This window comes from Heterodontus francisci, chromosome 1, assembly GCF_036365525.1.
Source record: "Heterodontus francisci isolate sHetFra1 chromosome 1, sHetFra1.hap1, whole genome shotgun sequence".
NCBI lineage: Eukaryota > Metazoa > Chordata > Chondrichthyes > Heterodontiformes > Heterodontidae > Heterodontus > Heterodontus francisci.
The window spans coordinates 201043625-201056628 of record NC_090371.1 but is presented as its reverse complement, the minus strand read 5'-3'; the positions used below and the strand labels follow the sequence as shown (position 1 = coordinate 201056628).

The window sequence follows — 13004 nt, the reverse complement described above, 5'->3', positions numbered from 1 at the left end:
ACGGCTGCTGAATGTGGAGCTGCGTGAGATGCTAGCAGGGAGGGTTGCCCTTTGTGCCATTCCACAACACCATCCCATAAATGAGCACTGCAGTATGTCTGTAAGAAGCTGCAACCAGGTTGCAGGCCACAGCTGACCAGTACTGCCCCCGCCCATGTACATCCAGCACACCTATGGGCTGGCAAATTCTGTAGAAACCCTTTTATCTGCTCCTGTTTTGCATTGATTAATTAAGATCCTGCCTGATTTGAATGGGAGCTTTGGACATCCGCCTCAGGCCCAAACGGAATATATAGCAGGGACCGAAACCAGCAGGAATCTGGTGGAAGTTTGCTCTGTTAGATTTCCTGATCTCTACCACCTTGTTAGTGCCTAAATTCAGGTCCAGTGACTCTCCCTAATAGCAGACTTTGTGGAGAAAGGGGGTAAGTGTAACTACCATGGTAATGTTGGAATGAACGAAGATCGAGAGGAGGGATTCATCAACTTGTATCATTTTGCGTGCCTCCTTGCAGCCAGTTACAAAGAGGCATTTGTACACCTTGCCTGGTCTCTCTCAGAATAATGTGTAGTGTGAAGAGAAGCTGGAGGAAGAGCAAAAGTAAAGCAGTGGATTAGGGTAAAACCAAATGCCAAAAATAGACATTTATATTTATTTATTTAACTGAACTGAAATTTAAAAAACGAAAACTCAATTTCTTCTTCCATATGCCTCTCCCTGTCCAGCCAAATGCACAACTAATCTCCCATCCCACATTATTAGTTTGAGTGAATTCACCAGTTTAAATGTTTTGATTTTCAAAGTTTTCCTCTTTCTTAAGTTTAGATTCTTGTCTGTTTTCTCCCTCTTTGCTTGTTTTTTAAAAGATTTGTTCAAGTTAAAAATGTAGCTGACAGATGGGGATAACGGGAGAATTTTCAATGTAATTGACATGCCTCTTTCTGAAGCTTTTGGACAAAATTGTTGATTCAGGTTTAAGTAATGCATATTTGACATTTGTCCAAGGATAGTTGAACTGGGTTCAGTAATAATTATAAATGTGATTTTTGAGAAGCCAGTTTTCCCTGTAGTTTATATTCCAGAGGAAGGTATTTCTGCAGTATTCAGTGAATGTCAAGAGATTGATGGAAGCATGTCCATGCTAGCCTAATAACAGTGCTTTGTGTCTTTCAGCCATTAGAAAACAGCCCACCGCCCCTGCCAACTTCTTCCTTGCCTGAGGGCTATTATGAGGAAGCGGTGCCACTGAGTCCAGGGAAAGCTCCAGAGTACATCACTTCTCGAGGTAAATGCCCATTACACTTATTTTTCTTAAATGTTTTTTTTAATCCTATACAAATTCATTGAATTCTCATATCAAAAGAAACATTTATTCTGCACATCCTTTAAAAAGAACTTCTGTAGTGGCATTCTACCACAAATACATTTGTGAATATTGGAGAACAGGATATGAACAGATGAATATAGAACAGCTTCAATTGTACTCCAACATATTAAGAGAGCATTTGAGTCTTGCATATGGTGCAGAAGTGCTGGCATTTTCAAGAGGTTTTACCTAAAGAAGAAAGATGCATATCATAAATATGTTTAATTTCCTAACAATTAAAGTGGATTATTATTTGATAAACTAGCTATTATTATGCCATAATCATTATCTCCACAGCAGCTAAATGATCAATACCAGTGATACCTACAATGAAAAATGGACAAATATGGAACAAAAACTTTACATTACAATTTTATAAAATCTGAAAGATACACAAGTGATTTCAAAATGTAAATGCATGTCACAATTCAGTTGACACCATAAACTGTTAATGGATATTAGGAAATTGCAAAAGCTAAATACTGTGGATTCTGGAAATCTGAAATAAAAACAGAAAATTCTGGAAAAACTTAACAGGTCTGGCATCATCTTTGGAGAGGGAAACCGAGTTAACGTTTCAGGATGATGACCTTTCATCAGAACTGGGAAAAGTTAGAGATGTGGACAGGTTTCAAGCAAGTACCAAGGGAGGGAAAGGGGAAGAGGAGGAAATGAACAAAAGGAAAGGTCCGGGATAGGGTGGAAAGCAGGACAGATTACATGACAAAAGAGATGATGCTACAAGGCAAAAGGGAGTGGTAATGGGACATGTCACGCACACCAGAAGTGCAATGATACAAATTAATGACTAACTCTGAAGAGTTATGAAAAACTGACTTTGTCTTTTGTTAAGGTCAAATGAGAAGGAGTCGAAGGGCTTCCCTCTTCTCCCTCTCCTTGTTTGACCACAACAGGTTTGATTCTTTCTTAAAGTGGATGTACTGGCCAATTCAGTAGGTGTTTGATTGGTTCTTGTTATGATTATAACAAGTAAGTAATCAGACAGGTTTTCTTGAGTTTAACAAAGAAAGAGGTTAACTTTATTGTACTTAAAACCAAACTAATTAAAATAATGAACTACGCACAGGTTAAAAAGAAACTGTACTCACACACTCATCAGTCTCACTGTCATAGCCATGCTCTGGCTCAGTTTAAAAAAATATCCCGGATGGTTCCATGCTGAGCTAAACCCTAGATAACGTGTCAGCTATCACATTTTTTTCCCCTGCAATGTGGATAATCTTCAGGTGGTAAAATTGCAGAAGCAGACTCCAATGAAAAAGCCTTGCATTCTGGGTTTTGAATTTCTCTACAAAGTCAAAGGATTGTGGTCGGTATAAGCTGTGGCCTCTATATTTCCATTTTGGACATATACCTATTTATACATATGCATATTTGAGAGCTAGCAACAGTCCCAGGACTTTCTTCTCCACAGTAGAGTTTGTTTAATTTTTTGGAGAAATATCCAACTGGTCTCCAACTCATCATCTTGGAGCAGGATGGCACCTACCCCGAGGTCACTAGCATCAACTGCCACTTTAAATGGTTTATTAAAGTTTGGAGTTGCCAGCAGCAGTTTGTTGGTTAAGATGGCTTTCAGCCTCTTGAAAGCTGTTTGGCACTCCCCTGACCACACTACCTTTGCTTTTTTCTGTAATAAGTCTGTCAGTGGGTCGGCTACAGTGCTGACGTTTGGGACAAACTTGTGGTAAAACCCACACATCCCCAAAACTCGCATTATTTCCCGTTTGGTCGTTGGGACGGGAAATTCTATCAGCGCCTGTACCTTTGCTTCTCTGGGCAGCACTCGCCCTTGACCCACAATATGTCCTAGGTAAGTTATTCGAGCTTTAGCGAACTTGCTATTTGCCGATGTCACTGTACACTAACAGATCATCTAGGTACACTACACAGTTGGGTAGGCCAGCCACTACCTGGTTCATCAGCCTTTAGAAGGTGGCTGGAGCATTTCTTAATCCAAAGGGCATTACCCGGCACTGGAATAAGCCGTGTGAGTTGATAAAAGCTGATATCTCTTTAGCTTGTGTGGTTAAGGGAACCTGCCTGTATCCTTTTAACAAGTCTATTGTGTGGCATTTCCTACTTTATACAGTGTTTCAGGTGGGGAATTGGGTAGAAATCAGCTCTGGTCACTGTATTAATCTTTCTGTAATCAATGCAGAGCCTTGTTGAGCTTTGGGTTTGGGCACCAGCAGAACTGGGGAGCTCCAACTGCTCTGACTAGGCTCAATCATCTTGTGCTCCAGCATATACTGAATTTCCTCTTGAACCTGAGTCAGTTTCCTGGGACCTAGGTGATAGGGATTTTGTTTTATGGGAGGGGTCTCTTCTACATCCACAGCGTGTAAGTTAAGGGTTGTGCACCCTGGTTTGTCCCTGCAGATCCCTTTAAATGCTGTGAGCAGCCTTGTTAGGTCTCCCTAACATTTCAGTGCTGGCTAACCTGGATGGTAGGTGGTTCGATTTGAAAATCCTCCCAGCCTCCCTCTAACTCGTTCTCACTGTCCCTTTCACCCTCCTCTTTCCTGACTGCCTGACAGGCTTGTTCTTGTTTGTCCCCTTCCTGGCTGTGATACCGTTTTAACATATTGATGTGGCACAGCCTTTGCTTTTTCCTATGATCTGGGGTGTCAATTATGTAATTCACCTGGCTAATTCTCTTTATTACTCTGTACGGGCTACTGAACTGAGCTTTCAGTGGTTCTCCCTGTATTGGTAATAGCACTAACACATGGTCTCCGAGCTGAAATGTTCTAGCCTTGGCATGTTTATCCGCCTGCCTTTTCATAGCTGTCTGGGAGGTTTTTAGGTGTTCCTAAGCCACCGCACAGGTTCATGTGAGCCGTTCTCGGAACATGGAGATGTTGTCTAACAGAAAAGATTTGGCCCTGTGTCCCTAAAACCGCTCCTTGATTAGTTTAAGAGGATCTCTCACCTCGTGTCCATAAACTAATTCAAAGGGACTAAAGCCAGTGGACTCATTGGGTGAGTCCCTGGCAGCAAACAGAAGAAATCCCATCCCTTTGTCCCAATCATGGGGATACTCATAGCAGTATGACCTGATCATTGTCTTTAGGGTTTGGTGGTACTGCTCCAAAGACCTTTGCGACTGTGGGTGGTAGGCTGAGGACTTCAGCTGGGTCATGCCCAGATTACCCATGACCTTTTGAAAAATACTGGACATAAAATTTGTGCCCCGATCAGACTGGATCTCAGCAGGCAGCCCATATTGGGTGAAGAATTGGGTTAGCCCCTCCGCCACTAACTTGGCAAAGATAGTTCTTGGAGGGATAGCCTCTGGAAATCGGGTAGCCACATCCATAATGGTGAGAAGATACTGGTAACCTCCTTTTTGTTTTTGGCAGGGGCTCCACGCAATCTAACAGCACTCTGTTGAATGGTTCCCCAAACGCCGGTATGGGAATTAGGGGTGCAGGTTTTATTGCAGGTTGAGGCTTCCTCACAACCTGGCACATGTGGCAAGTCTTACAGAACTCCACCACATCCTTGAGTTGTGGCCAGTGAAAATGCTGTCTTATGTGGGCTTGGGTTTTTCTGATACTGACATGTCCAGCTATTAGCATCTCATGGGCTATTCTCAGTATTTCTTTACGGTACCTTGGCAGCACAATTACCTGGTGAATCACTGTCCACTCTTCGTCTGCAGGTCTGTGAGGAGGTTTCCACTTCCTCATCAGCACCTCATACTTTAAATTGTAGCACTCTGGAACTCCCTCTGCTTCAGTTTCAGTTTGGGCAGTCTGTGCTAACATTACTAACTCTAGGCCAGCTTGCTGAGCCTCGACCAAGGAAGACCTGTTTAACCCATCCTCTGGGTCCTCTAACCTCCCAAAGAAGGTTTCAGATAACCAGACAGTAGAGACATCTGTCTGCAGTACCACTTCAGCCTCCTCTGACGGAGCTTGTTTAGCCATGGACCAGGTCACCACAGAGTCAGGAAAAATGCCAGGGACCTTTTCCTGTAACTGCTCTGTCTCCTTGACCTCTTTCGGTCTCTGTAAAACCAGTAGGGAAGCTACCACCTTCGCCCTTGCCAGATCATTACACAGGAGCAGGTCGATCCTGTCCACAGGTAAACTAGGGACAATCCCCATGGTTACTGGTGCTGAAACAAGGTCACACTCCAGGTGGTCCTGGTATAAAGGTATGGGCATATACCTTCCCCCAATACCGTTTACTAGCACTCTACAATCCAATGCACTCTCTGGGGGAAAGGTCATGCTTTTTCCCAGCAGAAGGGATTGGGTGGCCCCATATCCCTAAGTATGACTATGGGTCACTTTTCCTCTGGGCATAAGATCTCAGGGATTTTGTTAAGTTTTCCCGCAATCTCAGCGGTAGGTTTACTGGGTTTTACTGCTGCAGTTAATGCCCCAGCCTGGTCTGCTGTGCTTTCCATCAGGGCCCCTTTTCCTGCACTGGTCTGGTGTACCCTGACTAAACCTATGGGTTTTCCCTGCAACTTCTAGCAGTCAGCTCGAAGGTGACATGCCTTGTTACAATGGAAACATACAGGCTTCTGGATATCACTCCTGTTCTTAGAACTTTCCTTTTTGGCCTGAGGAGGGCCCTCTGTTTTTCCAATTCTCCCTTTTCGCCCATGGCTGGTCATCCTCCTATCACATTGCCACCTTCTATCCTTTTCAGGTGTTTGGAGGTGATTAGGGAAGGGTTTCCCTTGGCTTATGAACAGGTGTATAATCATCAGCCAGAATTGCTGCCCGCCTGGTTCTTGGAATCTTTTGTTCCTCCATGTATTTTCTTATGGAAAGGGGAAGCAAGCTTTTGAACTCTGAGGGGTTTTCATCGGTGGACTCTATCTTAAGTGCCCGTATCCATCAGTCGAAAGCGAGCTGCTTAATGCTTTCAAACTCGAGGTAAGTTTGTTCAGGCTGTTTTTGGTGGGTTTGGAATTTCTGTACCTGGAGAAAAAGAGGAGAATTCAAGGAAAGTGAAGAGGAAAGGGAAAAAGAAAGGGAGGAAAGGGAAAAAGAAAGGGGAAAAAAGGCCCTCCTCATCTGCACCCAGGATAGTATTTTTAGTCATTTCATAGTCTGATGAACTCTCAACAGGCAACAGTGAGTAAACCCCATGGGCTTTTCTTGTTAGTTTGCTTTGCAATAACAGGGTCCAGCTGTTTACTGGCCACTTAAACTGTTCTGCAAGCTGTTCAAAAGAGACAAATATTCTTCCACATCCCCCTCATTGAACTTTGGAATCAACTGAGAGAACTTTGAGTTCAGCAGTCGGTCTTGAGATAGGGGTAGTTCCCTCAGTAGCGATGCCTTCACTGGGTACTTTGGGTCTTCCCCTATTCAGTTCGAGCTGCCTTAACTCCCTTTGGAAAGCTTTTTCTTTTTCCCTTTCCTCCCTTTTTCACTTTTCTCCCTTTTTCACTTTCCTCCCTTTTTCACTTTCCTTGAATTCTCCTCTTTTTCTCCAGGGAGGTCTAATTTTAGTCTCCTCTGTTCTAGCTGTATCTTAGCAAATGTTATTCTGTCTGTTTCAGATTCTATGCCTGTCTCTGGTTCTTCAGTGTCAATTTTAAAATGTTTAGCCGCAAGTTTTAGATTTTTGGGCTTCCCAGCTTTTAGACGGTTCGTAAACTCTAACTACCCAGCTACATTCCTCAACTCCTGAACAGATAGGACTTTTAACGTGGCCCAAGTTACTTCACTCTAGCACTGAAAACAACAAGAAAACCTGTATTGAAGTTTTTCAATTATTGCTAGGAATCAATTTAGTTTCCTGCTTCCAATTTCCCATTTGTTTTTGGATTTGATCCTGCAAATTTCTGTTACAATCAAGTTTGACCACAACAGGTTTCATTCTTTCTTAAAGTAGATGCACTGGCCAATTCAGTAGGTGTTTGATTACTTACTTGCTATGATCATAACAAGAATCAATCAGACAGGTTTTCTTGAGTTAACAAAGAAAGAGGTTAACTTTATTGTACCTAAACCGAACTAATAAAAATAATGAACTATGCGCCAACTTTCATTCACACACACACACACACTAGAGGTTCCCTCACATACAAATAGGTTACAGAATGGAGAAGGGTAGATTGGTTGAATTAGAGGCGATAGAAAAAAGGGTGATACAGTCTGTGGGGTTTGGTGATTCAGCTGCCTTCTAGCTAAATTTGGTGGTCCTGAGGCTTTTAGTTTGAGGAGGTCGATGACTGGTTCGGTGGGTCTCTTGGAGACAGTGATGTGGATGACTTCCTCCTACGGGGTTTCTGATTGTAGCCAAAGTATGCAAAGGTGGTCAGTCAAGAGGCAGTATTTAAAGGTTGCAAACTGGAAAGGGGAGAGAGAGGGACCCCCACTTAGGCCTACACATGTCAGAGTCCAGATGCTTTTCCTTGCTACAGAGAAACACAAGCTTAAAACCACAGATGAGGAGGCGTGTCACATGACAGTCACTCAGTGATTCAAGCATAGTAGTTAGCAATATTTCTTCTTCCTCAAAGAAAAAGAACACGCAGTTCCCTTAAACCTCCTGGGTCTTAGTTCTTGCTGGGATGAGCAGACATTGCGTCTCCATCCTCACAGGCCTTGCATTGTAGGATACACTGTTGCAAATTAGGTGGCCATCTTAAGCTGTTAGCAAAGTCATCTTTTATCTGATTTTTAAATTTCTTAAAAAATATATAAATTCAGATCTCCAGTCAGTGGATTAAAGAAATTTATCATTCCACAAAGCAAGTTGGCGTGACACATTTTAGAAATGAACCTTCATTTTAAAGAGTGAACAGTGGTCCAGAATGACCACCGAAAAAACAGGGGATTGGCCTTTTGTGTATTCAAACGGTCTGACAAAGACAAAGGACAAATCTTCAAAGCTAAGAGGTTTCAATCGCATCCCATCCTAAAAACTTTCCAGAATTGAATGTCTTCATCTCAAACAAAGAAAGTGTGAAGTAGCCACGTCCTGGGCCTTGTGGGATCAGCATGGGGAAATAGATGAGAACCTCTCCTACCAGGAGGTGAGAGGTGACACAGTTTAACTTTAAAAAATAGACCGCCAGAGATAGAAAAAGAGAAGGAACATCCCGACAGTTTGTGTTACAGCCAAGCGAGAAGGCACATACCCTGCTGCAGAATCCTGCATTTACATTGTATAGCAGTGAGAACTGGAACAATCCCACTGTCTTCAACTAAACTCTAATAAAAATACACTTGCGGTCAGGTGGGGAGAGAACAAAGGGAACCACCCACGGCGTGCCACGTGGCTGTAACACTCCAATAAAGAAACAAAAGCTGTCTCTAGAGGAGATGTGAATAGAAAATGCAGATTTATTACCAAGAGCTGCCATCCAAAAACAAACCAAAAAAAATTGAGCGCAGTAAATTGCAGTCATTATTAGGTATTCATTTTATACTAGTACCTAACACTAGCTGTTATTTCCAGTGATTAACAGTCAATTGACTTTTGATGTTTTGCCAGTTTCCCCCTTCCGACAAGAGTTCTGTGTATTTTGTTGCAAGAAAGAGCTTGCCTGTATATTCAACTTATTCAAGACAGATTTCAGAAAATGTTGACTACTGTGGCAAAATTTATTGTTTGTAAAGTCAAGTACAGGCTAAATCAGACCTCGATCACACATGCTAAGAAAAACCCAAGTTGTCGGGCATCTAGCTTGATAATGGGAAGCAGAATATGCTGGAAAATGGGATAAAGATGTGCCTTAAGGTAAAAGCCTGCTATCCGACCCGACCACGACAGGACCTGACGACATGTGTTGGTTTTGGGCCGGCTCAGGTCGCTCTTCCAGGTCCGGTTTGCGGGCTCGGCTCGGGCCGGGTCTGGGTCGGGCTGGGTCTGCGTCGGACATACACAGTATTAATTGGACTTGAAAGGTTGTTTAAAAAGATGAAGATTGGAGCCATGAAGTCAGTGATTGTTTGGTCACGAGTTAAACAGAAACCCATGGAGTTGTCATAGAGAGATGCAGCACTGAAACAGGACCTTCGGCCCACCGAGTCTGTGCCGACCAACAACCACACATTTATACTAATGCTACATTTAATCCCATATTCCCTACCACATCCGCACCTTCCCTCAATTCTCCTACCACCTACCTACACTAGGGGCAATTTACATTGGCCAATTTACCTATCAACCTGCAAGTCTTTGGCTGTGGGAGGATACCGGAGCACCCAGCAAAAACCCACGCGGTCACAGGGAGAACTTGAAAACTCCACACAGGCAGTCCCCAGAACTGAACCTGGGTCGCTGGAGCTGTGAGGCTGCGGTGGTAAGCACTGCACCGCCCCCCAAAAAATTACACCTTTTTATTAATTGAATTCAAATTCCACCATCTACTGTGGTGAGGTTCAAACCCATGTCCCCAGAACATTAGACGGGGGCTCTGGGTTATTAGTCTAGTGACATTACCACTGTGTCACTGCCCAGACAGGTTATGCCATACTGCACCAGTACCTGTATTGCTTAAAATAAACACAGCAATTGCCCAAAGGCTCAGAAAATATCATTATACATTACCTAGACTCCTGCTTTACAGGTTGAAATACTTGCTGCAAGTTTCAGTGAGCAGCTGAGATGCAGAGACCAGGAAGGCCCTGAGTGATTAATTATTATAAAATATACAGTATTTATATAAAAATATAAAATGATCACTATCAGGACTCTAGTCTACACACTTACTGTACAGTACGGGTTGGGCTCGGGTCAGGTCAGGCGCGGGAAAAAATGGAAGGACTCGGTCTGGATTGGGCTCAGGTCAGATGTGGTTCTGTTGGATTTGGGTCGGGTTTTTTTTTCCTGACCTGACCTTAAAGTGACGAATCTAGCGCCACTGGGATCTAGAATTCTCTAATCTTTGTTGATGACATAAAATGTAACCAGGTGACTCATGTAATGACGATATTGAAAAGGATCTGGGCAAATTAAGTCAATGGGTGGAAGATGAAATTACATGTGAATAAGTAACTTAATGTATATTGAAACATGCATCATGAAATATATCCACGAGGATGGGTCATTTATTCTCAAAGACTGTAAAGATGTAGTATTTAGGTTTAATTAAAGCTAAGTAATTATATTCTTGCATCGGACATTAATGAGGCCGATGTTTGGAATTGTAGGGCCAATTCTGAAAATTTGTGCTCACAACACAGCTTGATATTGAGAATTTGTGTACATACTGCCGACAAATTTCAGCAATTTATCCATGATTTTCTCTTCCTTAAATAGACAGGCTCTCAACAGAGCATGCCTCTGAAGTCCTATATTTGCTCCTAACCAGTGCTCAGCCATTTCCGAGCGGGTAGAGAGAACATATTGCATCAAAAGCTGTAGTTTCAATCAATTCCTTTATAAAAAGCTGAAGTAGTCCTTTAGGGTTCTTTGAGGATGTAACAAGCAGGGCGGCTAAAGGGGAAACCAGTAGAGGTAGTGTATTTGGATTTTCAAAAGACTTTCAATAAGGTGCCACATAAAAGGTTACTGCACAAGATAAGAGCCCATGGTGTTGTATTAATATGAATAGAGGATTGGCTAACTAACAGAAAACAGAGAGTCGGGAGAAATGGGTCATTTTCAGGTTGGCATAGCGTAACTAGTGGGCTGCCACAGGGATCAGTACTGGGGCCTCAACAATTTACAATCTGTATTAATGACTTGGAGGAAGGGACCAAGTGTATTGTTAGATTTGTTGACGATGCAAAAATAGGTGGGAAAGCAAGTTGTGAGAAGAACACAAAGGCCTGGCTCTTTGGAGACGGGCTGGAAGGCGGGAAGGCTGGCAAACTGACATGGGAAGCCATCAGGGGCAACAGTTCATGACATCTTTCTGTTGCTATGCCATCTTGCCAATAGCAGGAACGTTAGCAGCTCAGACACCCACCGGGGGGGCCAAATGAGCCACTTAAGTGACCAATTAAGGACCACTCCCCATCTCTGCAGGATTTTGCCCTGGTGACCTCCATATGGGCACTCCATAGTTGCCCTTATGGCAAAGGCACTACCAGCACTCAGCAACACTGCCCCCTCCCCCGCCCTCAATTGTAGGGCCCGCCTGCCAGGTCCCAGTGTTCCCAAGCCCACTTACCTTTCTTCGAGGGTGCCCGGCCATTGAGCCACCATCTCCCTGGTGTTGCAGCCTCAGCAATGGCCACCATTAGCTGTAGCACTGCTGAGCTCTTGGGGCTGGTCTGCCGTCCAATTAAGGATGGTGGCCTTTTAATTGGCCACCAGCATTAAATGCCACCCGGGTCCCGCTGCCAGCTGAAGTGGGGTCGCCTCCTGCTTTTAGCCCAGGCAGCAGGACTTCTGCTGCTTCAACAAAACTCAGCCCAAAGAGTCTGCAAAGGGATATAGATAGGTTAAGTGAGTGAATAAAAATTTGGCAGATGGAGTAGAATGTGGGAAAATGTGAGGTTATCCACTTAGGTAGGAAGAATAGAAAAGAAAATATTATTTCAATGGAGAGAGACTGCAGAATGCTGCGGTATAGAGGGATCTGGGTATCCTTGTACATGAAACGCAAAAAGTTAGCATGCAGGATACAGCAATTATTTAGGGAGGCAAATGGAATGTTGGCCTTTATAGCAAGAGAAATGTAGTATAAAAGTAGGGAAGCCTTGCTGCAACTGTACAGGACATTGGTGAGACCACACCTAGAGTATTGCACACAGTTTTGGCCTCCTTACTTAAGGAGGCACATACTTGCATTGGAGGCAGTTCAGAGAACGTTCACTAGGCTGATTCCGGAGATTAAGGTGTTGTCTTTGGCTGCATTTGCTGACAACGCAACCACTAGGTGGCGCAGTACTTGCACATGTGCAAATACAGCCTCATGTACTGAAACGTCACTGTCTGCGATGTTTTTGGCAACTGCCAGTAGTAAAGATGGTGCTGCTCAATTTACCACAAAACCAAAAACAAATGAAACCCAAGTGCCCATGGTGGCTGTGATTGCCGCCTCCATCCCGCCCTAACAGTACCCCTCTCCCTCCTGCCATCGTGCTTCTCTTTGCTGTTTGCTCCCGGTCCTGCCGTTTCATCCCCTCTGCTCTGCTTCTGCTCCCTGCTCCCTCCTGCTTCTGCTCCGCGCTCCGTCCAGCTCACCATCTCCCTGCGCCACCCCCCCCCCTGCCCCTCGCCTATCTTGCCACTCTCTCTCTCAGTCTCTCTCTACCCAGCTTCCTCCATGCAGGGAGGAAAGGTGGCAATCGCGGGAGGGAGCGGGGGTCAGAAGTGAGGAGGAGCAGGAAAGCAGAGGCAGAGCAGAGGGGAGGAAGCGGCGAGGCCCAAGCAAGTGGCCCACAGGTTGGTGGGGGGGAGCGGTGAAGTGGGGAGCAAGCGGCCAAGGCAGTAGTGTGAAGGTGGGGAGCGAGTGGCCAACATACGTTGGGGGTGGGCGGGGGGGTGGGGGGGGGGGGCAGTGGGTGAAGCAGGGAGCAAACAGCTGAGGGGAGAGTAGTGGCAAGGCAGGGAGCGAGTGGCGAGCAGATGTTGCAGTATGTGATGATGTTTTTGTGCGCATGCGCAAATTAGTCCTGGCAAGCCGGGTGCTGACCTAGGCTGTGCATGTGCAGCACCATACTGACAGCAAGAGTCTAATCT

At 44.4% G+C, this 13004-nt stretch overlaps 1 protein-coding gene across 1 annotated transcript in view; it reads left to right on the top strand.

Annotated features, from left to right (window-relative positions):
- The window catches only part of afap1 (actin filament associated protein 1), a 331909-nt gene that overhangs the window by 188726 nt on the left and 130179 nt on the right, over window positions 1–13004 (top strand). Inside the window, exon 4 of the mRNA XM_068040149.1 lies at window positions 1175–1286. Coding sequence (XP_067896250.1) covers window positions 1175–1286 — 112 coding nt within the window. The remainder of the gene's footprint in view (window positions 1–1174; window positions 1287–13004) is intronic.